Below are 26,297 nucleotides of genomic sequence, written 5' to 3' on the forward strand. Positions count from 1 at the left end.
TTTTTCTGTCGGGCAGCAGAGCTGACAGCTATATGATCACCGGGTAAGTTTAATATTGAAAATAGCAACTCACATATGTAATAATAAATGAATGTTTAAATACTGTATATATGGAAACTTATCTATATATATAGGATATATACAAGTAAACCGGAAAAGCCAAATGTCAGTTAAAAACGTTTGGCGGAGAGAGAAATGAACGTCCATTCTCACAGAACTAAAAGTAAGAAGTGACAATTGGACAGTGCTGTGTGTGGGCGGGGTAGCCAGATATCCTCCTAACCCCTACTAACTAGCGGTGGGTAGTTACACCTCCCTAAAAAGTCTTATGGCTAGTTTCAGCTTCACAAAAAGTACAGTATATTCCCTAATAAAGAGTGTAAGGTTTGTATTCTGGGGTCGGAACAAACATATGATTCATTTCATTTTGTAAGGTTGAAAACCTTGCGGCTGCTCTTTTTGAGGCTATTAGCACTATGACTTGCAGATATCATTCATTGAAATAATTACTATAATCACCAATATTATTATACTGTATAGAGTATTGATTTAGAAAATACACTTACATTCCTATACATACTATGATAGGGGCTGGAAGAGATTTCTTAAATGAAAGAAGAAAAGTGAGGCAACATAAAATTGGAAAATTTTTATTATAGCTTAATTGGAAAGGTTAAGGTAAACAGCTAAGAAATAAAAAGGAAGCAATAAAGCTTGGGACAAAAGGACTCTACAAAGAACCTTCATTACCAATATCAGCGAGTCATAAAAGGCACATTACGAGAAGTAACCCCCCCCCCACCACCACCAATACAGGAGCCTTAGATATTAGTCACAGAAGGCATTCACTAGAGTTTGACAATTTGTTTGGGAAGATGAGTCTGATGAAAATAGGTCTATGCACCTTAATCTCAATTTAAATTTTCTAAATGCATCATCAATAACATTAATTATATAAATTTGCTTAATAACTCCTTGACAAACTTGTTCCCATCATACCATTCTGTCTTTTATGTAAAAATAAGTATTGCATAGTGTATAATTGCTATATATCAAACTGAATTTAGTAATTTCCATATCAATACATAACCAAATACACCATATATAAGATACTCATGGATTCTTTAGCTTAATGATAGTTAAGTTACCATCATAAAATAAAATTCACTTAAGACTTACCTTACGCCTGATCTTCAATAAATCCAACAGCTTTTTTTCATAGTTGATATAATTAATATAATCAGTTTTGGACTTGGTCATTCTGATAATACGATATTCATGTTCTCTTCTCTTTTCAATTAAAGCCCTGTTGAAAATTCAAGCTATTATTTTGGGCAGTGTTAAGATATTACTTAAGACCTAAAGACTTAAAAAGAATCAAGAAAAATCACAAATTTTTCAAGTACAGTAATTTGTACTTTTGCTAATTATACAAACCTGAGTTCTTTAATGTGAGTACAACTTCAATGGGTCCATTAAAATCTAACGAGGTAGTTATGGCAATTTACACATAACTTCAGCATTAGTTTGCCATCTTTGATTATGGTATTCATTTGGGATTTTGGTGCTACTGTACTCTATTTTAGATACAGTATTTGTCACTTTTTTTTCTGTGCCTCATGTCTGGAAACAATAAGGGAGACTTCTGTTGGCAGTATGCAGGCCAACTACAGGAATAAGGTAAGGAATTGTTATACAGTATTTAATTCTTATTGCAAGTGATGTATGTAGCAAGAAGGTTGTTGGAAGCAGCATGAGGAAGGGCAGTGAATGGTGGAATGAAGGAGTGAAGGTAAAAGTGGAAGAGAAAAAGAGGGCTTTTGAAGAATGGCTACAGAGTAACAGTATAGAGAAGTATGAAAAATATAGAGAGAAAAATGTGGAAGTAAAGCGCAAGGTACGTGAGGCAAAGAGGGCAGCTGACCTGAGGTGGGGTCAGGGATTGGGTCAGTCATATGAAGAGAATAAGAAGAAGTTTTGGAAAGAAGTGAAGAGAGTAAGGAAGGCTGGCGCAAGAATTGAAGAGACAGTGAAAGATGGAAATGGAAGGTTGTTAAAAGGAGAGGAGGCAAGGAAAAGGTGGGCGGAATATTTTGAAAGTTTGCTGAATGTTGAGGATAATAGGGAGGCAGATATAATTGCTGTTCCAGGTGTTGAGGTGCCAGTGATGGGAGATGAGAATGAGAGAGAGATTACAATAGAGGAAGTGAGGAGAGCACTAGATGAAACGAGAGTAGGAAAAGCATCTGGTATGGATGGTGTGAAAGCTGAGATGTTGAAGGAAGGGGGTGTGACTGTACTTGAATGGTTGGTGAGATTGTTTAATATGTGTTTTGTGTTGTCAATGGTACCAGTAGATTGGGTTTGTGCATGTATTGTACCATTATATAAGGGTAAAGGAGATGTGCATGAGTGTTGTAATTCAAGAGGTATTAGTTTGTTGAGTGTAGTTGGAAAAGTGTATGGTAGAGTAATGATTAATAGGATTAAGGATAAAACAGAGAATGCAATCTTGGAAGTACAGGGTGGTTTTAGAAGAGGTAGGGGTTGTATGAATCAGATTTTTACAGTTAGGCAGATATGCGAGAAATATTTAGCAAAAGGTAAGGAGGTGTATGTTGCGTTTATGGATCTGGAGAAAGCATATGATAGAGTCGATAGGGAAGCAATGTGGAATGTGATGAGGTTATATGGAGTTGGTGGAAGGTTGTTGCAAGCAGTGAAAAGTTTCTACAAAGGTAGTAAAGCATGTGTTAGAATAGGAAATGAAGTGAGTGATTGGTTTCCGGTGAGAGTGGGGCTGAGACAAGGATGTGTGATGTCGCCGTGGTTGTTTAACTTGTATGTTGATGGAGTGGTGAGAGAGGTGAATGCTCGAGTGCTTGGACGAGGATTAAAACTGGTAGGCGAGAATGACCATGAATGGGAGGTAAATCAGTTGTTGTTTGCGGATGATACTGTACTGGTAGCAGACACAGAAGAGAAGCTTGACCGACTAGTGACAAAATTTGGAAGGGTGTGTGAGAGAAGGAAGTTGAGAGTTAATGTGGGTAAGAGTAAGGTTATGAGATGTACGAGAAAGGAAGGTGGTGCAAGGTTGAATGTCATGTTGAATGGAGAATTACTTGAGGAGGTGGATCAGTTTAAGTACTTGGGGTCTGTTGTTGCAGCAAATGGTGAAGTGGAAGCAGATGTACGTCAGAGAGTGAATGAAGGTTGCAAAGTGTTGGGGGCAGTTAGGGGAGTAGTAAAAAATAGAGGGTTGGGCATGAATGTTAAGAGTTCTATATGAGAAAGTGATTGTACCAACTGTGATGTATGGATCGGAGTTGTGGGGAATGAAAGTGATGGAGAGACAGAAATTGAATGTGTTTGAGATGAAGTGTCTAAGGAGTATGGCTGGTGTATCTCGAGTAGATAAGGTTAGGAACGAAGTGGTGAGGGAGAGAACGGGTGTAAGAAATGAGTTAGCAGCTAGAGTGGATATGAATGTGTTGAGGTGGTTTGGCCATGTTAAGAGAATGGAAAATGGTTATCTGCTAAAGAAGGTGATGAATGCAAGAGTTGATGGGAGAAGTACAAGAGGAGGGCCAAGGTTTGGGTGGATGGATGGTGTGAAGAAAGCTCTGGGTGATAGAAGGATAGATGTGAGAGAGCGTGCTAGAAATAGGAATGAATGGCGAGCGATTGTGACGCAGTTCCGGTAGGCCCTGCTGCTTCCTCCGGTGCCTTAGATGACCGCGGAGGTAGCAGCAGTAGGGGATTCAGCATTATGAAGCTTCATCTGTGGTGGATAACGTGGGAGGTTGGGCTGTGGCGCCCTAGCAGTACCAGCTGAACTCGGTTGAGTCCCTGGTTAGGCTGAAGGAACGTAGAGAGTAGAGGTCCCCTTTTTGTTTTGTTTCTTTGTTCATGTCGGCTACCCCCCAAAATTGGGGGAAGTGCCTTTGGTATATGTATGTATGTAATTCTTATTGTCTACTAGTGCAATATTGTGTAAATGTAAGTACACTACAAGTACTGTATAGGGTACAGGTATTTATATGAACTGTAAAGGCTAAAGTAACTTATGAATGGTAAGGAGTTGTTTTCTCTCTTTTTAAAGTATATCATACATATATAGCCTGTATGAGTGTAAGAATGTACATACAGTACTATATGTTATGTACATAAAATCTGACTAGCAACGACAATCGACTTGCATCACAGCGTAAGAATACATCCCTGTCATAACCCGAGGACCTCCTGTATTGTCAGTCAACAAAACTAGCACTCTTAACCTCCAGGCCTAAATCCTCAATGAATACAATCTATCACCCTTTAATAAGGAGGAAGTCCCTATGGATCCATAAATTGTGGCTCGATAAAATTCGCAGGAATTATCAGGGCACCTGGTTCTATAGAAGAGCTAAGGACATCCTTCAATCTGCTTTCTCAATATCTTGCTCCTCTGTTATCACTTGATTCGGAGCCTTTGTATATCAGAGGCCAGCTCCTACCGTGGGTATGGAAAAATGATATTTTCATAATAAAATAAATTTTTGAACACACTTACCCGGTAGTCATATATATAGCTATACGTCCGGCAGAAATTTCAAAACTTGCGGCAATCGCAGATTGGGTAGGCAGGTGTACCACCTGCGCACCCATAGCGAGGTACCTGGAACCATTCCATGATTCCTCAGATCTTCCATGCCCATAGGTCTCTAGAGGGTTGCTAACATACTCTTGTATCCCTTGATGGTAGAGGATGAAAAAAAATATGTTTCCTTCGAAGATATAACAAGAAGTCAGCAATCTGAGTTATAGAGGTACTGGATGAGTAAACAGAGTTGACTCTGCATCACTCTCCAAAAATTTCCCACTTGGATTGGTAAACCTAGAAGGTAGACGTCCTTCTTGCTCTTGCAATAGCCCTAGTTGCCTCCTTCGAAAAACCTCTAGCTCTTGTGAGTTTTCCGATAATCTGAAGACAGTAAGATGAAGAGCTTGGAGATTGTTGATGGTATCTTTCCAAGTGGGGTTGTTTGAGTAGAACTACTCTTAATGAAAAGCTTCTTGGAGCTTTTACCATCCATTCCAGAACCTCTGTGAACCACTCTCTTGTGGGCCAAAAGTGGACCACTAGAGTCAATCTGATCCCTTCGTGTGACCAAAACTTTTTGCATCACTTTGTAATGAATTTTGAACGGTGGAAAGCGTACACGTCCATGTCACGATCTGTTTGACGCTCAACGACGCGTTGTGCTTGATGCTCGACGTCACGTCTTGCAGGACGCTCGACGTCACATCTTGCAGGACGCTCAACGTCACGTCCTGCTGGACGCTCGACGTCACGTTTAAGCTGGACGCTCGCCGTCACGTCTGGCTGCTTGACTCCTTTGGTTAAAGCAACTGAAACATGACAAATTCGAAGATAATTTGTATTTTTCCTAACCATACAAACCTTAGCTATTTACACTGGGTTTACCTTTTAGCGCAGCTGAAATGGCGAGCCATTAGAATTTAACGAGGGTGTATTACCCCCGCGCTAGTTAGCGGGTGGTTAGGGGAGTGGTATTTAGCTACCCCTCCCCCCCTCACACACAGGTGAATGCTCACTTTCACTTAGAGGTAGGACTTGTCTTGGGGGACAGGGCTGGCGGGCAAATACAGTATGTGTAAATAGCTAAGGTTTGTATGGTTAGGAAAAATACAAATCATCTTCGAATTTGTCATTTGTTCCGTAACCGAAATATAAACCACGCTATTTACATTGGGTGACTTACCCCTTAGGTAGGGTGGAAAGTCCCCAGCCATACTGGCTTTGGCTTTACCCGGGGACTCAGAATCCGAGTGAGTCGCACTCGAGAAAAGGAGTCCCTGCACCTCACAAGGAACCGTGTGGCCTACATAAGCTTGTGTGTGAAGGAAGAAGTGTGACCCGTCCTAGGCAGTTGACCTGGAGTTCCAGAAGGAACTCTGGGTTAGGACGTTCCCAATACCACCTCATCAGGGTATGGGGGACGCGACAGTATTGACTCAATACTCGGAACACAAGGAAGCATGGTTTACCTGCAGAGGTTCGAGGTCAGCTATGCAGAGACCAGGATGCTGCTTCCCCATAGAGGGGATGATGAAGAAAGAAGTAAGGGCCAGACATACTTATTTCGTTAATGCAGACTAAAACCTGATAACAATGCCCTCAACCTTCTGCTACCAGTCCAAAAAGGAGCCTGAGGTTAGACCAGCTGTTGTGTAGCCACCACAGAGCGATAGAAAACGTATCGAGACTCCTGTGGGTCACGCCCTACAGGAAGCGGGCTGCGAAGGTCATTAGACGCTTCCAGACTCCAGCTTGTAGCACCTGCGTCACAGAGTAGTATTACTCGAAGGCGAGGGACGTTGCGATGTATCCAACATCGTGCTGTAGGGAGACGTGATGGGGGAGGGTCTGGAGACAGGACGAGATGAATGTCCTTGAGTCCGGGCTGAAGAGGTATACTGGTGACTCTCCCCCGTGTCCTCCTTGTGCTCCCATATCGGCTGCAACTGAGGACAAACTGCAGCTGTTTCCAAAGCTAACCTCTCGATTCCTTTACTGGCAAGAAAGAGAAGGTCTTGGGACATCAGATACAGAATGGAGACTCGAAATCTTGAAGGAATTGGCCCCAAGATTCTGAGTCTAGCCAACAACTCAGGAGCGAACCTGAATGTTGCCTTCCCCTCTTCCTTAGAAAGGGCGGAGTCGTACGAGACCAAGAAGATTGCTTACACACTGGCCGCGGCCAGAGTGAGCAGGAGACCCAAGACGGAATACAATCTGAGGCCTGTCGTAAAGGGTCTTGAGAAGATCTCTTAAGGGACTAAAAAGTCCGAGCCATGCTCCAAGTTGGAGGTCTTCCTCCGACTAGGGCAGGGACGATTGTAGCTTCGCATGAGCGAGGAAAGATCCAGCGGGCAGGAAAAAGTTATTCCTTTAATCCTGAAGGTCAGGGAAAGGCTGACCGACAGGCTTCATTGCCGAGAGCGGAAAGGAGTTTCCTCCCGCCGAAAGGCAATAAGACCGTTATTGCTGGAGAAGAGGCCTCAAGGGAAGAGGTATATCTCCCACGGCACCAACCACCGAAGACTCTTCACTTTGCCTGGAAGACCCCTGCGGATGACTATCGCAGATAACGCGACCTCCGTCCCGCGACTGTAGCGGGTTGTCTCTTCTTGAGGAGGAGGCGTAGTGTCTCCAGGCATGAAGCCGAAGCGACGCCCAGGTTTGGGAAAGATGTTGCAGTGTGGTTGTTTGAGTAGTCTGCGCCGTGGGAGAAGCTCTCCCGGGAGTTCCGTCAGGGGAAGCAGAGGGTCCAGAAACCATTCTACGCATAGTCCCAGTGGAGCTCTCCCATTGAAAGGTTGACAGACAACCTGGTCTTGTTGAGACCCATTGTCCACAGACAAAAAGGAGGGAAGACGCAGGCGTCGAAGTTGTCCCACCATCACCGGAATGCATCTTGTCAGAGTCTCGGGGTCTGAGACTGGGGGGGAAGAACAGCGGAAGCTTGAGGTTCCAAGCTGTCGCGATCAGGTCCCCCAGACCAGGACTTGCTGGTTACTCAAGGCCAAAGACCGCCAGGTACACTCTCTCTACGAGGCTCTGCTCGGATAGTCGGAGAGAACATTCCTCTGCCTGCAATGAGAGAGCCGATGGTGGTATCGAGAGTATATCAATCATCCCGGTATCTCTACTGCAAGATGTGAAGGTGTGAAAATGCGTCCCCTGCTGGTTAGAACACGCCAGAATCATGAAGTCGACGCGCACGGAGCGACTCGGCAGGAGCTGTAGGATCTGTAGAGGGGCCAGACTACGGCCCCTAAGCCTGCCTGAATGATGGAGAGGTATCCTTCAGGTCCTGACCATAAGCCTGGACCGGAACATGCGGCCGCCCCCCCTTTTCTTTGACGAGTCCGAGAACAGCATCAAGAATGTGGGGAAAGGACGAGAATATCCACTACCATCAAGAGGTTCCATGGGTCAACACCCATTGCAGGGCTAATAGTTCCGTTGGTCCCATAGGGGCCAGGAAGTCCGGTTAATAGTTGCCTGAAACCACCGGAACTTGGACCGCCCCACATGGAACTTATCCTGAGGCGACCGTTCGGACTATAGACGGGTCAATGAGGAAAGGAGAACTAGGAAACGTTCCAAGGTAGGGCTGAAAGCTCTGCTTGACTGAGAACAGGTACTGCGACTCTCCTCAGTCTTGCCACAGTCAACTGAAGGGAAGGCTCGGAGGATGTTGCAACAGAATCTGGCGTCCCCAGGTGGTCACCCATCCAAGTACCGACCAGAACCGACGTTGCTTAACCTCGCTGGACGGACGAGAAGCGGGGTTTCCAACGTGGTAAGGCCGTTGACTCATTATCATGGCCAGATACTCCAGATGTTGAGGCAGAAGAAGAGAAGGCTCCTAGCAAAATACCATGAACCCACACTCATGGTAAGCATCCGGAAGCTTGTCCCGGCGCTGAAGAAGGTCGAACCCGAGCCTACCGGAGTTGACCAGCCCTCCAAAAAGTGAAGGAGGCGGAAGCCTGCACCTGAGCGGCCATGAGGAAAGCAGGGAGAGTTCTCTGGGGAAAAAAAAACCTGCGATGCCACGGCGGGATCGCCACACTGCATCATAAGCAGGAATACTTGCAGTCTAGGCTGAATTCCACGAGCTCCCTGGAAGATGGATGGAATGGAAACTGAAAGTACCCGTCCTTTCGATCCAGGGTTTAAGGAGTCCTGTCGCCTCGTTACCAGACTGATCGATTCTGCTGTTCTACGCTGGCCGAAGTTTGTTCGACAAACTTGATCAGGGCTGAGAGGTCGGCTACGGAACTCCTGTCTCAGATCCTTCCTTACAAGAAAGGATCGACTGAAGAAGCCGGGGGTGAAGCCGACGATGATCCTATGGAGGAGCTTCGCCTAAGGTATGGATCATTCTGCCCAACCGGGCAACTCTTGCCGACGCTATGGCATAGAGGTTCAGAGACACTGAATTCGCTGACAGAGACGGCAGGCGCGATATCCTTGGCTGATCACAGAGATCGTGCGGGAATGGGCATCGGGAAGCTGTCATCTGGATGAGTAACCTTAAGCATCCTCCCAGCGTGAAACCTGCAATCCTAGAGTTCGTGAACTCTGCCGCTCCCTCTAGGGCTATGCCCCCCCCCGGGGAAGCCTCCCGTGCCATCTGTTCCTGACAGGAGGAAACTGCAATTGGACACCATGTCTCAGTTGTCGTAGCCGATAACTTAGGCCGACGTGGTTGAAAGAAAAAGGGCGCTGGAGCCCTGCAGAGTCTGGAAGAAAGCGCCTTGGAGGAGTGAAAACGGAAGTCGACTTCCTCCGCACAGCCGCTGTCTAAGTCTCTGTGCTTGGGCACAAACAGACTCTTCTCAAGGATGGCCCTAGCTCTGGCACTCTTCAGACCCCGAGACCGGGGCAGAGCCGCACAGGACTTCGGGGCTTTCCGAACGTCAGACACTTCATCCAAGATCGTGTCTTTGCCTTTACGGGGGCGATGACTGGATCCATAAGCCCGTTAAGTTGCCTTATCAGGCTTAGGACCTGCCAGAAGGTATGTTCGGATTCCTGGCAGCTAAGTCTCCTGCCCCAGGGATCTCTTCCTGGGGTAAAACGTGGACATTCCCCAATGTAGTTGCGGGTTCCTGGCGAATCCTTGAGGAGGATTTCGGGACGGTCTTGGAGTCCTTGGATTCCCTCCTGGGAGGGATACAGGATCCCAACAAAAGAGATTCGAGGGGCCCCTTACTCACGAGATGATTCTCCTCCATGAAGCGAAGTCTCCCCCCTTGGTGCCGAGGAGACGACTACCGCCCCACTGGACTCACCTGAGGACGGAAAGGCCCCGTCCACAGGAGAAGGAGAAAGCCCTCGAGCAGGAGAAGGGGCCTTCGCGACCGACCTCTTGGGAACCAACTTCGCCCTGGGGGAAGTCACCACGAAGTCCACTCCTCTCTTTCTCTTCAGCGTAGGAGAGACAGCCGTTGGTTTGTCACCCTGGTCGGCGAGTGCTGGTTTCATAACCCTCACTAATGCCCACGCCAGAGGACCAAACCAAGTCTGTTGCTCCAAGGACACAGAGTCCGAAATCCTCGCTAAAGGGAAAGGGATCGGGCGATCCTATGAAGTGGACCCCACAGTACCTGCCTGAAAAGAAGGTGGGGAAGAATGATGTACTAACTTCTCCTCAGTAGTATCCTTGTCCTGCACTACCAACCTGTGTTTGGGTGGAGGCGATCCCGAGCGTTGTCTAGGAACACGCGTTCCTGCTGCTACCCCCGGCTGCGGAATTCGCCGCGAACGATGGTCGCGCGAGGGCGAATGGTCGCACGGGCGCGCAGGCGAGCGGTCGCGAGGGTGGGCAGGTGAATGAGCGCGTGTCCGAGGCGGCGAATGCAAGCGTTGGCGCGATGGCGAGGAAACGCGCTGCCGCGTGGTTGAGGAAGACCGCTGGCGATGTGGATCAACAGGAGATCGGTGGTGAGCTGGTGAGCTGGTGAGCGCTGACGCGCAGGTAGGCAATGGCGCGTTGTGGCATGGCGACGCATTGGAGAGCGATAGCGAGCAGCATGCGCCGGTGAGCGACCGTGCGATGGCGAGCTAGTAGGCGGCGAACCATGTCCCTTTAGAACCTCCGGCTGACGAAATGTTGGAGAACGTTGGCGCGCAGGCTGTAACACACACGGGCGGTCCGGAGATCGCCGAGAAACAGGTGATCGCTGACGCGTAGAACGCTGGTGAATAGGCGATACCAAAATCGCCTGAGCGCGCTGACGAGCAGGTGAACGCTGGCGCGTAGGCGATCGTTGACGCATGGGAGAACGCTGGCGAATAGGCGATACTAAAATCGCCTGTGCGCGCTGGCGAGCAGGTGAACGCTGGCGAGCAGGTGATCGCTGGCGCGTAGGTGATCGCTGGCGAGCAGGAGATCGCTGGCGAGCAGGAGGTCGACGCGTGAGATCCTGTGAAGGAACAGGTGGCGCGGCGCGTTCAAGAGCAGGAACAGGAAGATCGCAAGCGCGTTGGCAAACATGTGCTTTTGACACACGCGCTGAACGATGTCGCGTAGCCACAGGGTCAGAAGACTGATGGCGAGCAGGGAGCTCAGCAGGAACTGTAGGATGGTCAGAGACTGCAGGGCGATGATCCTCAAATGAGCGCTGACGCTCAGAAGAGAGCTGATGAGCAGGAGAGCGCTGGCGAGGAGGGCGAACATCAGGAGAGCGCCGACGAGCAGGTGAGCGCCGACGAGCAGGTGAGCGCCGACGAGCAGGAGAGTCCTGACGAGCAGGAGAGCTCCGACGAGCAGGAGAGCGCTGACGAACAGGAGAGCGTTGGCGAACAGGAGAGCGCTAGCGATCAGGAAGCGCTGATGAGCAGGAAAGCGCCTGTGCGCTAACACTGAGCAGGAGCAGGCCGGAAGACCGTGCCTGTCCGCCGGGAGTCTGATGTCCGTCGGAAGACCGTTGTCCGTCGGGAAGACCGCTGTCCGTCGGGAAGACCGTTGTCCGTCGGGAAGACCGTTGCCCATCAGACTGCTGTCCATCTGCAACAAGGCGGATGAAGGAGTTGTAGGCTGCAAACGTAGATTCAAAAAGGCGCCTCTAAGCCCCCTTATAGGGAGATGAGAGGCCCTTACGACGAGGCGGACGGTGAGCCTTACGGCGAAGGAGGCCAACAGCAACAGCAGCAGAAGAATCCTCCGAAGAGGAGTCTCTATGAGTGTACTCTCTCGCGAACGAAAGAGAAACACTTCGTAGAAGAGACTGGTCAGCCAGTGACCTAAAAGGAGCAATCCTCCGAAGAGGGGCTGCTGCAGTTGCCCAGCCCCTTGAGCGAAACTGCAGGTGTGACCGCTCAGCACCAAGAGCATAGTCGCACGAAAAAAAGGCAAGAGAAGAACCCCCAAAAGGCGAAAAACTCAAGCCTGGACAGGAAAAACTTCCCTCGGAAGGAAAGTTCCCCACCCAAGGAGGCAAGCCTCCTGAGTTCTAAAATGAACTGGAGAGCTGTCAATCGTCACGGGAGTACTTCCAGTAGAAGGAGACACGCCCCTGACGAAAATCCAAAGGGGAGGCAGCAACAGCCGAATCCTCAGGCCTCCACAAGACAGCTCACACCGTAGCCATATTACAGAAACGAACTACTGTAGATCGGTAACTGTAAAAAAATAAAAACAAAAAACATTAGTACATATTCATTCCCCCGGGAAGGCTCCGAAGAGGAATCCCGAGGGAAAGGAAACAAGAATTACACAACAGGCACGTGCCCTCACAACCACTTACACTCACGGAAGGAGAGCTGTAACCAAAACAGAATTATAACAATTATAATTATGAAACTATGTAATTATGTAATTTACAAAAAAAAAAGAATGAATACTAAAGAAAGAACGAAAATCCCGAAAGGAATCGTTCTACAAGCTGAAAAAAACAACTACAATTAGATTCATAAACTAATTGAGACAAACGACGGCGAAGCAACCCCCCCACACGGGAAGGAAGCTACAAGGGCGTAGTAACACGTAGTAAAAGGGTGAACGACCTCAAGAGAGAGAGAGAGAGAGAGAGAAAGACCGAAGTCAAACTCGATCGCAACCCATAAAATTACGCCGTGGTGGCCTAACTGCCGAGGACTCCACAGAGATATCGTACGCTACACACACAACTCTGAAAAGGAAACTTACTGATTTCTATACTCAAATATATATACAAACATGAAAACATGTTTACATATATATTGAGTAAAAGAAAAGTAAGCGATTAAGTAAAGACAAAACAAACAATGGCTGCCAAGCGAGGACCAAGACAGAGACGTCTGTCCCAGTCCGAGCCAAAAGTGAAAGTGAGCATTCACCTGTGTGTGAGGGGGGGGAGGGGTAGCTAGCTACCACTCCCCTACCCCCCGCTAACTAGCGCGGGGGTAATACACCCTCGTTAAATTCTAATGGCTCGCCATTTCAGCTGCGCTAAAAGGTAAACCCAATGTAAATAGCGTGGTTTGTATTTCGGTTACGGAACAAACGCCATTTAACAATGGAGATGTAAAGACGTTCGTCGTCAAGAACCTTTCGACTAGAAGCGTTACGATGCTTGGCGTCCAGGTGTGAAGCTTCCTGACGCTCAGGGTCCAGGCCTGCTACTCTCTTGTTGTCCGCAGGCTGATAAACTTGCATGAGCGAAGAGAGTTTCTGTTGTACAGTATATCTTGCAGCATATTAAAATTAGGGTCCACTTGTTGTGGTACAGGAGACGTCACGTCTACCACAAGCTCGCTTTCTACGCCGTTTAAAGAGCGCGCAGAGCGTCCAGAGGACGATAACCAGACTGATGGTGGAGGAGGAGCGTGAACCGAGGTCATGCCAGGCTCAGACAACTGTCCTGCAACTGGGTGAGTTGGACATTTCTTGACAGTTGCTGACGCCCTTAAAGGACGCTTGGCAGGAGAGCTTTCTTCGGTAGAATGAAAACGCTCAGGACTGCTCCAAAGCCTACAACCACTAGCTTGCAGTGTCATGATAGGACACTGATTGACCGTGTCCATCTTTCTTTTCAGAAGTCTGGAAGCTTAACACCAGCCTTGTCTGGGCGCTGCATCATCCGAAGATGACGAAAACACTTTAACCTCAATAAGTATGCTCGAGGTGACAACTGCTCGGGAGCTAAAGCATCTCGTTTCCTTTTGTCGTTCGACATTCCTTCTCCCCGGGATTGGGGAGCTTGGAAGAGGTCTATGGTCGACATTCCTTCTCCCAATGGTTGGGGAGCTTGGAAGAGGTCTATGGTTAGAACATTCAACCTTCCTTCTCCCAGGGGTTGGTGAGCTTGGAAGAGGTCTATGGTCAACATTCCTTCTCCCAGGGGTTGGGGAGCTTGGAAGAGGTCTATGGTTAAAAGAACAACAGGTCCTAGTAGACGCATCATCTATTGAGGGGTGGTGCTTAGGCCGAAACAAAGAGCCCAAAACTGGACAACTTCCTCCTATACACGAACCTTCAGGTATTGCTTGAAGTTTGGAAGGATAAGGATGTGGAAGAAAGCATCCTGGAGGTCTAATGAGACCATCCAGTTGTCCTTCCTTACTGCTGCTAGGACTGATTTCGATGTCTCCATGGAGGACTTTCTCTTCTGAACGAAGGCTTTAAGAGCACTTAAATCCAGGATTGGTCAATAGTCTCCTTCTCCAAGAAGAGACATTTGATGTTGCATAGCCTGTCTTTTTGGCTCCTCTCTGTATCTGGCAGAGAGGTCTATCGGAGTTACTATTAAACGAGGTTTCACTAGCAAAAAGAATTTGCATCCCTCCTTTAGAAATAGTACTGACCAAATGTCTGCTCCTCTCCTCTGCCAGGCTCGCCAGAAGTTATTAGTCTGGCTCCAACTGTTGTCTGTGCGGTTTAGAGACAAAAAGTATGCAGAACCTTTCTTGCTGATTTAGACACCAAATCCTGTGTGACCTTTAGGGCTAAAGTGAAAGAGACCTCTTTGACCAACTTTTGAGGAAGAAGAGAGGAAGAAAAAAGGGGGGTGCATACCTCAATTCTGACTTCTGAATGGGTGTAACCCCAATGGACAGAAAAGAACACATTCGGGCTCTTTTCTCAAAGACCCCCACTGAGAAAAGGGCTGCTAACTCATTGCAACCGTTCTTTAAGGCTTTATCCATGCTTGACATAATGAGGCTGAGACTATCAGTGTCCACATCCTTCAAGGCCGAAACCTTCTTCCCAAGGCTCCCAGAATCCAGTCAAAGAAAAAGAATACTTCGAAAGCTTAGAAGACACCTTTGAGAGGATGATCAAGCTCTGACGTTGACCAGAGAATTTGGTCCTTCTCATGGCCATCCGACGCAGAGCATCTACTAGACTCAAAAAATCTCCTTGGGCAGAGGTAGGAACTCCCAAGCTGAGAACTTCTCCCGTCTCGAACCAAACACTAGATCTGGAGGCTAATTTAGCCGAGGGAAAAAGGGAAAAACAGTATTACCCTGGATATTCTTGGATTGTATCCAGTCTCCCATCATCCTCAAAGCTCTATTTAGATGATCGGGACAGCACCATCTTTGTAAACAGAGACTCCTTCAACACCTTCCCTAGCATAAACTCTGAAGGCGGGGAACGAGGAGCAGCAGGCACAAAATAATTCAGAAACTCTTCAGAAAAAACTCTCATGAGTTTCTATAAGTCAACCTAAGGATCTTAGGATCTTCTCCTAAGAGAATTCCTCTAAAAGATAAATAAGAGAAAGGAGATAGTCGATCCCTACTTCCTACAAGACTCTAACCGAGGTAGAGACGTCTTGTTTCCAAGGAGTTAACTCCTTAAGGTCCTGTAATTATGGCCTCAATGGGTCCAAGATCATTACTTACTTTTACTTACTTTTAGGGGTTTATTTCTCGCCCTCCATCAGACATCAAGAGTCTGTACAGGCGGGCCTTGGTGTGTGAAAATAATTCTTCCAGTTAATATTTTTCTCTGTATCATTTCAGTTATAGCGCCTGGCGTAACTATGTTCCAGTACTAGATGCTCGCGGTCATTACGATCGGAACCAAGGCGTTCGCGATCTCAACGTTCGGCTCGACTGGTGTAATCACGACATACGAGTCTTGATGCTCAACATCATGTCTAACTGCTTGACGTTTGGCGTCACGTCTAACTGCTTGACACTCGACGTCAAGTCCAACTGCTGGAAGTTTGACGCCATGCAACTGCCAGCCGCTCGGTGCCACGTGACTCTCGGAACAAGGACCCTCGCGATTCAGACGCTCGGAACTATGACGTTCGAGTCTAGAACATTCGCTCATCCAACAACAGAGACAAAGAAGTTGCACTCAGTTCTAAACATCGTGTCAAACTCTTATAGCATCGTTAGTAATGCTGGACGCTCGATGTCCTGCTGGAAGCTCGATGACGTCACGCTTGTCGTCCAATGACGTCCTGCTGGAAGCTCAATGACGTCACGCTTGCCGTCCAATGCTCTGACGCTCGGTGTTACATGTCATGACTTCCAGCTACTCGACGCTTGGCGTGATGTAGTCTATTCCTTAACACTCAGCGTCCTTCTTGACGCTAGCTTATTTGTCTAGAAGGAAGTGAAATACGTAAGACGCCAGCCTTGTTTGTGAGCTGAGTCAATCGACGGCGAAGATAACACTTTTACCTCACCTTTCCTACGGCGAGGGCGAGCGTCCTGGGAAGCAACAACAGGAACACTCGAGGGGACATCTGCTCGAGCGCTAACCGCTCTCGTTTCCTTTCGCCGATCGACATTCCTTCTCCCAGGGGTTGGGGAGCTTGGAAGAGGTCTACGGCTAAGATAACGACAGGTTCCAGCAGACACACCCTCCACTGACTGATTAAATTCACTTCACTAATTTAGCACTGAAAATTGAACTTTTTATACTCTTTCACATAAGACCATAAATAGACCTGCCCGCTGCGAGAGATATTACTCTTCCGCCAAGTGCTTGAATGAGAATTCAATAGGTTATTTGATTAATATTAGAAATCCCAATATCAAAACAAAAATAAATAACGATACCAAGTACTTTGTGAGACTGTATCGATTGTCTGAGAACTACGTTGCGTAACTATAACTGTACGCTAGTTTTATTTAAACTCTGAAAATAGATCGATGATTCTCTAAATAAAGTATACTAATAGGACAAATATATTCTTAACAATAATATATTCCTTTTATATTATAAGAACTTAAATACTTTTGGTTTTAAGTAGAATTTTATTTTCATAAATAACGATACAAAGTAATTTGTGAGACTGTATCGATTGACTGAGAACTACGTAGCGTAATTTTAACTGTACGCTAGTTTTATTTACACTATGAAAATAGATCGATGATTATCTAAATAAAGTATACTAATAAGACAAATATATTCTTAAAAATATATTCCTTTTATACTACAAAAACTTACCTACTTTTGGTTTGTAAGTAGAATTTTACTTTTCATTCTCTGCATCGAAAAAGAAAGGAATATGCAAGTCATACTACATAGTAACTACGTAGTTTATGTCATATGATTGTGACGTCATAGAGTTGGTGGAGTGTTTACCTACTGGCATCATGTTGTTAAGAGTAGGTTCATTATTTTACAGTAGGTGGAAAAAACTCCTAATCCTACCCCTTTTAAGTTATGAACATATCGATCATAACCCAACCACTACTCTCAGTTAAAATAAAACCAAACTAGCGAAAGCCAACAGAAAATTGTACATCACCAAGATGTCTGCAATTATACAGTTTACAGCGAGTGAAAAATCCAACGATGTTGCTGGCGTGAGCGGCAGGGAAGATCTGAGGAATCATGGAATGGTTCCAGGTATCTCGCTAGGGGCGCGCACATGGTACACGTTGCTACCCAATCTGCGATTGCCGCGAGTTATGAAATTTTGCCGGACATCAGGGACGTATAGCTATATATAACTACAGGCTAAATCAGATGTATAAAATAAACACCAACTAACCTAAACTAAATTAAAAGCCCCCCTGTGAACCCACTTACACTGCCATATTCGGAGCCTTTGTATATCAGCGGCCAGTTCCTCACGCATTCATTAAAAATGGACATCAACTAAGCTAAACTATCCCTCCTAACCTAACCTACAAGCCGCGTCCTTGTATACTTACCTAACAGGGGGGCTAACGCCCTCCTGCGACCCCCTTACACTGCCGTATTCTATGTTAGACATAATAATACATACAGGTGGCCGCAATCATACATACCACAGAAAATAAACACCCTTAACCTAACCTAAAAGTCATGCCCTTACCTACCCTTACCTAACGGGGGGACTAGCGCACCCCTGTGAACCCCCTTACACTGCCATATTCCTAGTATGCCGTCATCATACACGCAAGTGGCTGCTATCATACATACACCCTCTTGATTCTAAGTAGTTAAACTAATTACTTTGTTTTAGCATTAATGTTTATGGTACGGTCGTGTCACAATAGTGTACTCTAGATACTTACTTAATTTCTTTCTTGTTTAATAAGCCAATTCGCTCTATCTCTTCAACTTCTGGTACAGTAGCCTGTATATTACTTTCCACGAATTCTGCCATCTTTAAATATTAAATTAATTAACAAATATAATGGAAATAGTTTACATGATACGTTACACGTTCAACACTGAGACCGAAAGTCGCATGTTGTACAGTTGGTTACAATGTAGTAGTAAACATAATTTTTAATTTGTAACGGCTCCAAAAAAATGACCTTTCTTGGGTTTTTACTTAAATTAAAGAAGTATTTTACAATATAAAAAACGAGAAAATATAGCACAATAGCTTACAAAGAATAATTAAAAGGATACAAAGTGAACTTTAAAGATTATAATTTAAATATAAAAGACCTCAGGATGAGAGAGGATAATGAACGATACAAAAATTAGAAAGGTAAAATTCTTAGCGCTCATCAATTGTCAGCTTCCGTAATTTCATTCTGTACTCATTAATACATTTGAATCGACGGAATAAGCGAACAGAGATATATGTATATAACACACACACACACACACACACACACATACACACACACACACACACACACACACACACACACACACACACATATATATATATATATATATATATATATATATATATATATATATATATATATATATATATGTGTGTGTGTGTGTGTGTGTGTGTATGTATATATATATATATATGTATATATATATATATATATATATATATATATATATATATATATATATATATATATATATATATATATATATATTACTTGCTAAGCTACAACCCTAGTTGGAAAAGCAGAATGCTACAAGCTCAGGGGCTCCAATAGAGAAAATAGCCCAGTCAGGAAAGGAATAAAGGAAGAACAAAATATTTTAAGAAGAGTAACAACATTAAAATGAATATCTCCTATATGAACTGTATAAACTTTAGCAAAATAAGAGGAAGAGAAATAAGATAGAATAGTGTGCCCGAGTGTACCCTCAAGCAAGAGAACTCTTACCCAAGACAGTGGCAGACCATGGTACAGAGGCTATGGCACTACCTAAGACTAAAGAACAATGGTTTGATTGTGAAGTGTCCTTCTCCTAGAAGAGCTGCTTACCATAGCTAAAAAGTCTCTTGAATCTTCTACCATTACCAAGAGGAACGTGGCCACTGAACACTTAGAGTGCAGTAGTTAACCCCTTGGGTGTAGAAGAATTGTTTGATAATCTCAGTGTTGTGAGGTGTATGAGGACAGAGGAGAATATGTAAAGAATAGGCCAGACTATTCGCTGAGTGTGTAGGCAAAAGTTAAATGAACCGTAACTAGAGGGAAGGATCCAATGTAGTACTGTCTGGCCAGTCAAAAGGCGCCATAACTCTCTAGAGGTAGTATATATATATATATATATATATATATATATGCATATATATGATATATATATATATATATATATATATATATATATATATATATATATATATATATAAATATATATATATATATATATATATATATATATATATATATATCATATATATGCATATATATATATATATATATATATATATATATATATATATATATAAATGTATATATATATATATATATATATATATATATATATACAGTAGACCCCCGGGGTACAGCATCCCCAGCTTACGTTTTTTCACGTTACAGTGTGGAATACGATGTTTTTTCATCCCCTCGTTACAACATTTTCCCCACTTTACGGCATCGCATTCCAAAATTCAAACTTAGTGGTTTTTACGCATACGACTGTGCGAGTCACTCTCCTACCACCACGCTCATACGTCACTGCACACGTCTATAAAAAGCTGGTCTGCTATTGGTTGGCGTCACGGAGTCACTAAGATGCCGATACGCTATTGGCCGAAATCCCTCCTACAATGACTGAGAGAGATGCTGCCTCAGTCTCTCTCTTTGTTAATCGCGCGTTCAGATCAGATTCTCGTGTGCGTTTCGTAAAGACTTGATCTCGTGTGAGTGTTTGCGATATCGTATTTTTTTTTTCATTTTAGTGCTTAATTCCAACTTTAATTCGTTAGCCATGGGTCCCAAGATTGCTAGTGATGTTAAAGGGAAAAGTAAGAAGATGATTACTATGGATACGAAGCTGGACATATTAAAGAAATACAAAGAAGACATGTGCATGGGGCTTATTGTCGATGAGGCTGACGTCGATAACTTTATCGAGGAGCACAGGGAGGAGCTTACGACTGAAGACTTGAAGGAGTTGGATGCAATGCAGTTGACCATCATTCAAGAAGAGCACAGCTCTAGTGGTGGCAAGGACCGGGGGGAGACTGAAGAAACGACATCGGCAGAAATAAGGGAAGCTATCGGTTGGTATGAAAACCTTACGAGATTCATTAAAAAACAAATAATTCAAAAGGCAAAAATAAAAAAAAAAGCATTTTTGATTTTAAGTGTTTGATAGTAAGAATAAATTTGTTATTAAGTGTACATAACATAATTAGCATTGATACGTTTTTATATCTACGGCCTCCTCCCCCACTCTGCCTCCACCCACTACCAGCTCAAGTCACGTCACTCCATAGGTAAATAAAATCTAGTTTTTCCTTTACAGTACAGTATATAACTTCTATTTATCCTGTAATGTTATTTAATTATATATTGTACAGTACATGTACATTATATATAAGTATACTGTAGTACAGTGCTTACTATACTATTTTGTTACGTACTAATTTTCAAGGTTTTTACCTGAGGTTTTGCACGCATTAGCTATTCTATTGCCCGCCATACAACCTTTTCACCATACGATACCAACTCCAGAACGGATTAATGTAGTATGGCGGGGGTCTACTGTATATATGTGTGTGTATATATACATATATATATATATATATATATATATATATATATATATATATATATATATATATATGTATATATATGTATATATATATGGGTGTGTATATATAAATATAAATTTATACACACATACATACACACACACACACACATATATATATATATATATATATATATATATATATATATATATATATATATGTGTGTGTGTGTGTGTGTGTGTGAGTGTCTGTCTGTCTGTCTGTGTGTGTGCGTGTGTGTATATGTATGTATGTATGTATGTATATACTAGAGAGTTGTAGAAAAATAGGTGTTGGGGAGAATAGTAGTATAAACATAGAAATTAAGATGAAGACATAGAAAAGAAATAAAGGTCTAATCCTGTCAGTAGGTGGGACAACATTGAATGAATTGGGGCGATATTAAAGGTTTAAAAAAAAAGAAAAAAAAAACCATAAGAGGTATTAAGAGTCCTAAAATTAATATGACTCCGACTATGAAAAGGATACAGGGAAGGAAAAGGGAGAAGCTATTATAGTAATAAAGATAAGATTAAGACTAACTGAACCTAAAAATTGTATAAGCAGCAATTAAGATTATATATTATAATAATTGTGAAGCAAGGCAGTGAGCACACAAAAGCTCATTTGTTTAGATGTAAAGTATTGGAACAATTCAGCGGCAGGGTACAAATCGTAACAAAGAAGCAATTAACTGGAAAACCAAACTTAAGAAGTAACTTAAATTATTGCACAGCCGTTAGAGTTAAATATGAAAAATCTAATGTCATTTGTGTAATAAGTACATAATAATGATAAACTTAATGCAGATTACGACGCTTTGTACCTTCATCTGTGGTGTCCACAATGGAAAGAAAGATTGGGGGAAGAATCAGAAACTACTGGTAAGACTTGATGGAAAAATACAAAAGGGAAACTTTTTTTATCAGTGAACGAAAGGGGGATAAAAATCTAAAATGCTGTACAAAATAAATTCAGAGATCAAACAAAAGTAAAATAAAGATGGGCATTAATCACTATTTCCTTCTGCTTAACCAGTGTCTCTTGATATCTTTCAATATCTAGGACCTTTTGTCTCCATTTTTTTTGCTGCCTAGGCGATTGTCAAGGATGTGCTAGTGGCGGCTCTATAGCTTCTGCTTTGTTTGCCTGGGGATATTAATATAGCAAGTCTCCTACGTATGGTCGAGATGTATCATAAAGCCGGCCATACAAGCAGAGGACAGGCCTTACAATTTGTCCTGCTGGACTGGACCGGCACTCCTGTCCTGTGAAAAATGCCCACGTGCTATGGACTAGCCTGGTTAGTTCAAGAGGATTGGGAACCCACGATTAGGGCAACATGGTTACGTTTTTGGTAATTGTGTACCAAATTTGGTACATTACGGGGTATCAAGTACAATTGGTACGACTAATTCTGAAAATGCTAAATTTTGGTACTGTACTTTTTATTTTATTTTTACTTAAAGATGCACAGATTAAAAGACAGACAGAGAGATAGATAAAGACAGACCGAGACAAAAAGACGCAGACAGAGAGATAGACAAGCTGACATTAATCCCAATTTCTAAGCTGTTTATTCTCCAAGACCCAATATGTCCCTTTGCATTAGAATAAAACTATTCTCTTTTTTTTTTCAAATTAAATTCTTTCCTGACATAAATCTCCACCGTGTGAAAGACGTCATTGTCGCCAATATAAATCTATGAAATCTGACTTGAAATATAAGGAACGTGATAGGCACTCCCTATCGTTATTATGATATAAAGAAATATACTTACTTCTCTTGAAGTCATTATAGGACTACCTTTTCCATTTATTTTTCTTTTCCAAGTGTCCAAAGGTCTCCTGGGAGAAGTATAATGAAAGGATTTTTGGACCTTTCTTAAGAGTATCTCATGCAGATGCACTACTACACATTTAATTAGGTTTAATTTATAGACATTTGAAAAGGATTGTGTATGTGTAGTAGGCAGATAGAAAATGTGTGGCAGATATATACATATGCTAATTGGTGTCTGTTGTATAAAGATGCAATAAAAATATAATTATTATTGCAATATATATTACTATTTCAATGTTTCTTGCCAAGGTTACATTACTTGTATCTTGAAATGATAGCTTTTTCCTTTCTGATGATTGGATATTCATGTTTTCATAGTAAAACAGTTACCAGTGAGGATTTTCTTTAGCTATGGCCTCTGCCTAGAGAGTGGATAAATTACAATCTTGTCACATCGTACCAGGTTTTCCTTCAATGTTGCGGTGCTTTCATTATTGTGAGAATTGAAGGTCAAGAGATGTTTTAAGGTTGTGAGTCCTCGTATCTTTTTGTTAATTTTTCCAAACAAAAATTGGTAGCTAAAGGTTCCAAAACAGATTTATTTTGCCCCATAAAAGCTGAAAATATGTATGGAGGAAACTGCTCCTTTACTGAGAAAGATTGGAATTCTATTTTGTGAAGCTAGATGTCAAAAACTAATGTCAAAGAATGGTACTTATTTTTTCCGTGGGAGTTTTATTGATGCTCATTCCACTTTGTATAGTTTGTTTTCCAATGATGAAAGTAAAGACGCATAATATTCGAAGGTTTACCACCTCACTTAATTTTATCTAGAATTTATCTATGGAGAGAGTTCGATCAGCCGGAAATCAATCTCTGTCATATGTTAATTTGAAGCCTATTTTCCAATAATATTTGATTGATGAACTATGATATTTTAAACTGACTAGGTTTTTTAATTATATTCAAGTTTGTGGGTATTATAAAGTACAGCAACCAGCTGGATTCTTTGCTTCATTTGTGGTGGAGTGTTTCTGTGTTGTATTTAATGACCAATCAATTTTTTTCATGTTTGGCGTGTTGTGATATAAAGGCTTAATTCCATGTGACCTATGCGTGAATGGCTTTCTCTATTCAATACAAAGATGTCTAGTTATGTCATATCCCTATCATGTACTTTGGAAATATTACAGTTCAGGATATTTCCCTGTATTATTTTTACGTACATACTGTAGTTTATTTTCATTTAGGACTGTAATGCTATCTCTCTATTCAGTGATAAGCTGACATAAGTCTTTTATAGTTTTTATATGACATATCTGTTTTGTTGTTACCGTTTTTAGAATGATTTATTATTAATTTTTTTCTCATAATTTACTTATTTCCTTATTTCCTTTCCTCACTGGGCTATTTTTCCCTGTTGGAGCCCTTGGGCTTATAGCATCTTGCTTTTCCAACTAGGGTTGTAGCTTAGCTAATAATAATAATAATAATAATAATAATAATAATAATAATAATAATAATAATAATAATAATAATAATAATAATAATAATAATGTATGATAAACATAAAGATAAGCGAAGTATATTGTCCAAAAACTTATAAACATTTGTATAAAAATCTAATCATACTAATCTACCAAAAACAAATGGAAATAGAAAACTACTTACAGCGTTGCAAATGTAAAGTGTTCAATTTTGAATGTTCTTCTCTATCGTTAATTCATACCATGAGTCATGGTATGACAATGAAACAATATCCTATAGATTTGAGAACAAAGCCCTCAGAAGGATATTGGGAGTTAAATGGTAGGACAGAATTAGAAATGAAACTATAAGAGAGATTACTCATATGTGGAAAAGATCATGGTGAGGGGTAGATGGAGATGGTTTGGGCATGCTATTCGCACTCCCCAAGAGAGATTAGTTCACCAAACGTTCAGCTGGGCTCCACAAGACACTAAAAGAGCTGGAAGACCCAGGTATACATGGCTGAGGACTATGAAGCACAAAGTAGGAGATGATGAATGGAGAAGTATTGAATTAAAGGTTCACGATAGATACGACTGGAGAAATCTAACCAAGGCCCTTTGCGCCAATAGGGGTAGGAGGAGATGGTGTTCATTATTATTATTATTATTATTATTATTATTATTATTATTATTATTATTATTATTATTATTATTATTATTTCTTGCTAAGCTACAACCTTAGTAGGAAAAGCAGGATGCTATAAGCCCAGGGGCTCCAACAGGAAAAATTAAATATCTTAAGAAGAGCAACAACATTAAAATAAATATCTCTTATATAAACTATAAAAACTTTAACAAAACAAGAGGAAGATAAATAAGATAGAATAGAGTGCCCAAGTGTACCCTCAAGCGGGAGAAGATTGTATAGATACATAGCTGATTAGTGTGTCCCTTTATCTATTCAAGTGATGAAATGACAATTGAGAGATGAAACTTTATTGATGATTTTCTCAATGATTAGCTTACGATTTTAGTAGATAAAGTCACAGACTATTGTCGAAATCCTACAGCGATATATATATATATATATATATATATATATATATATATATATATATATATATATATATATATATATATATATATGTGTGTGTGTGTGTGTGTGTGTTTGTGTGTGTGTGTGTTTGTGTGTGTGTGTATGTAATTAATATACACCACTTCATGTATACTTTATCATGATTGCCAGTTATTTAAATTGGCACAATTTTATGATGTATATAAACCAGGTCTTCGGCAAAATCTGTAATAAGATAGTTCTAACTTACTGAAGAGTACCACTTAAAACAATTCTGGTATCCTCCTAAAACCCCCTCTTTTTACTATCAGAGCACATTTCAATGGCAAGGCTAAAAATACGCGCTTGAAAATTTCGCTTACTTATTTTCACATATATGACGACGTCATACAGTTGAGTAGCTCCATTTTAATTTTTCAGATACAGTATTTCTTAATTAATATATATCAGGGAAATGTGTATAAAACCGATTACAGTACAAAGGCACAATTCAGAATGTGCATAGTTATAGAAACTATTGTTATACAAGGGAGCTACTTGTGTTATAATGTCATAGTCTAGAGTTGGATAGCTTCTTTTTCTGATACAGTATATCTTTTTGCAGATTTAAAATTTATTTAATTCATGTTTATTAGGAACATATAATGTATAAAACTAATTTAATATGGTAAAATTCAGAATGTATACATGTATATAGAAACTAATCTTACATAAGGGAGCTACTGTTTTTTGTTTACCTTTCACTGTTCGAAGTGTATTCAAGTGTTCGATTTCGTGTGGTGCTGTTTATTATTAGCAATTTAGTGCTTGTTCACTACATTTTTTCCACAATATGTTTTTTAAATGCTAAAGGTTGATGTGGGTGTCATCATCTGGATTTGAGGTAAATGTCTATTATAGTTTTAATATCCAGTAGACTTAACATGTATGCTTATTGTTATTAATGGGTTTACCAGTCACTGAAGAGGAGTCTAGTTTTGTTGACTGATCTAAATTAGCAAGTGACGTGCTATTCCATAGTCTATCCCGGACTTTTACACAGTATAGAGAAGTAAAT

General features: G+C 42.2%; 2 protein-coding genes and 1 pseudogene across 3 annotated transcripts in view; 1 reads left to right on the forward strand and 2 right to left on the reverse strand.

Annotated features, from left to right (window-relative positions):
* Positions 1-18,218, reverse strand: part of LOC137634454 (U3 small nucleolar RNA-associated protein 6 homolog) — a 117,698-nt gene extending 99,480 nt beyond the window's left edge. The window contains exons 1-2 of the mRNA XM_068366854.1: positions 18,035-18,218; positions 1,180-1,306 (exon numbers count right to left, since the gene is read on the reverse strand). Coding sequence (XP_068222955.1) covers positions 1,180-1,306; positions 18,035-18,126 — 219 coding nt within the window. The 5' untranslated portion in view covers positions 18,127-18,218. The remainder of the gene's footprint in view (positions 1-1,179; positions 1,307-18,034) is intronic.
* Positions 8,271-8,389, reverse strand: LOC137634586 (5S ribosomal RNA; annotated as a pseudogene).
* Positions 18,219-25,992: 7,774 nt separating the features above from the next.
* The window catches only part of LOC137634523 (N-acetylglucosamine-6-sulfatase-like), a 46,104-nt gene continuing 45,799 nt past the window's right edge, over positions 25,993-26,297 (forward strand). For both annotated transcript variants that reach the window (XM_068366966.1, XM_068366967.1), the window contains exon 1: positions 25,993-26,123. The gene's annotated coding sequence lies outside the window, so the exon portion shown is untranslated. The remainder of the gene's footprint in view (positions 26,124-26,297) is intronic.

This window comes from Palaemon carinicauda, chromosome 44, assembly GCF_036898095.1.
Source record: "Palaemon carinicauda isolate YSFRI2023 chromosome 44, ASM3689809v2, whole genome shotgun sequence".
Taxonomy (NCBI): Eukaryota; Metazoa; Arthropoda; class Malacostraca; order Decapoda; family Palaemonidae; genus Palaemon; species Palaemon carinicauda.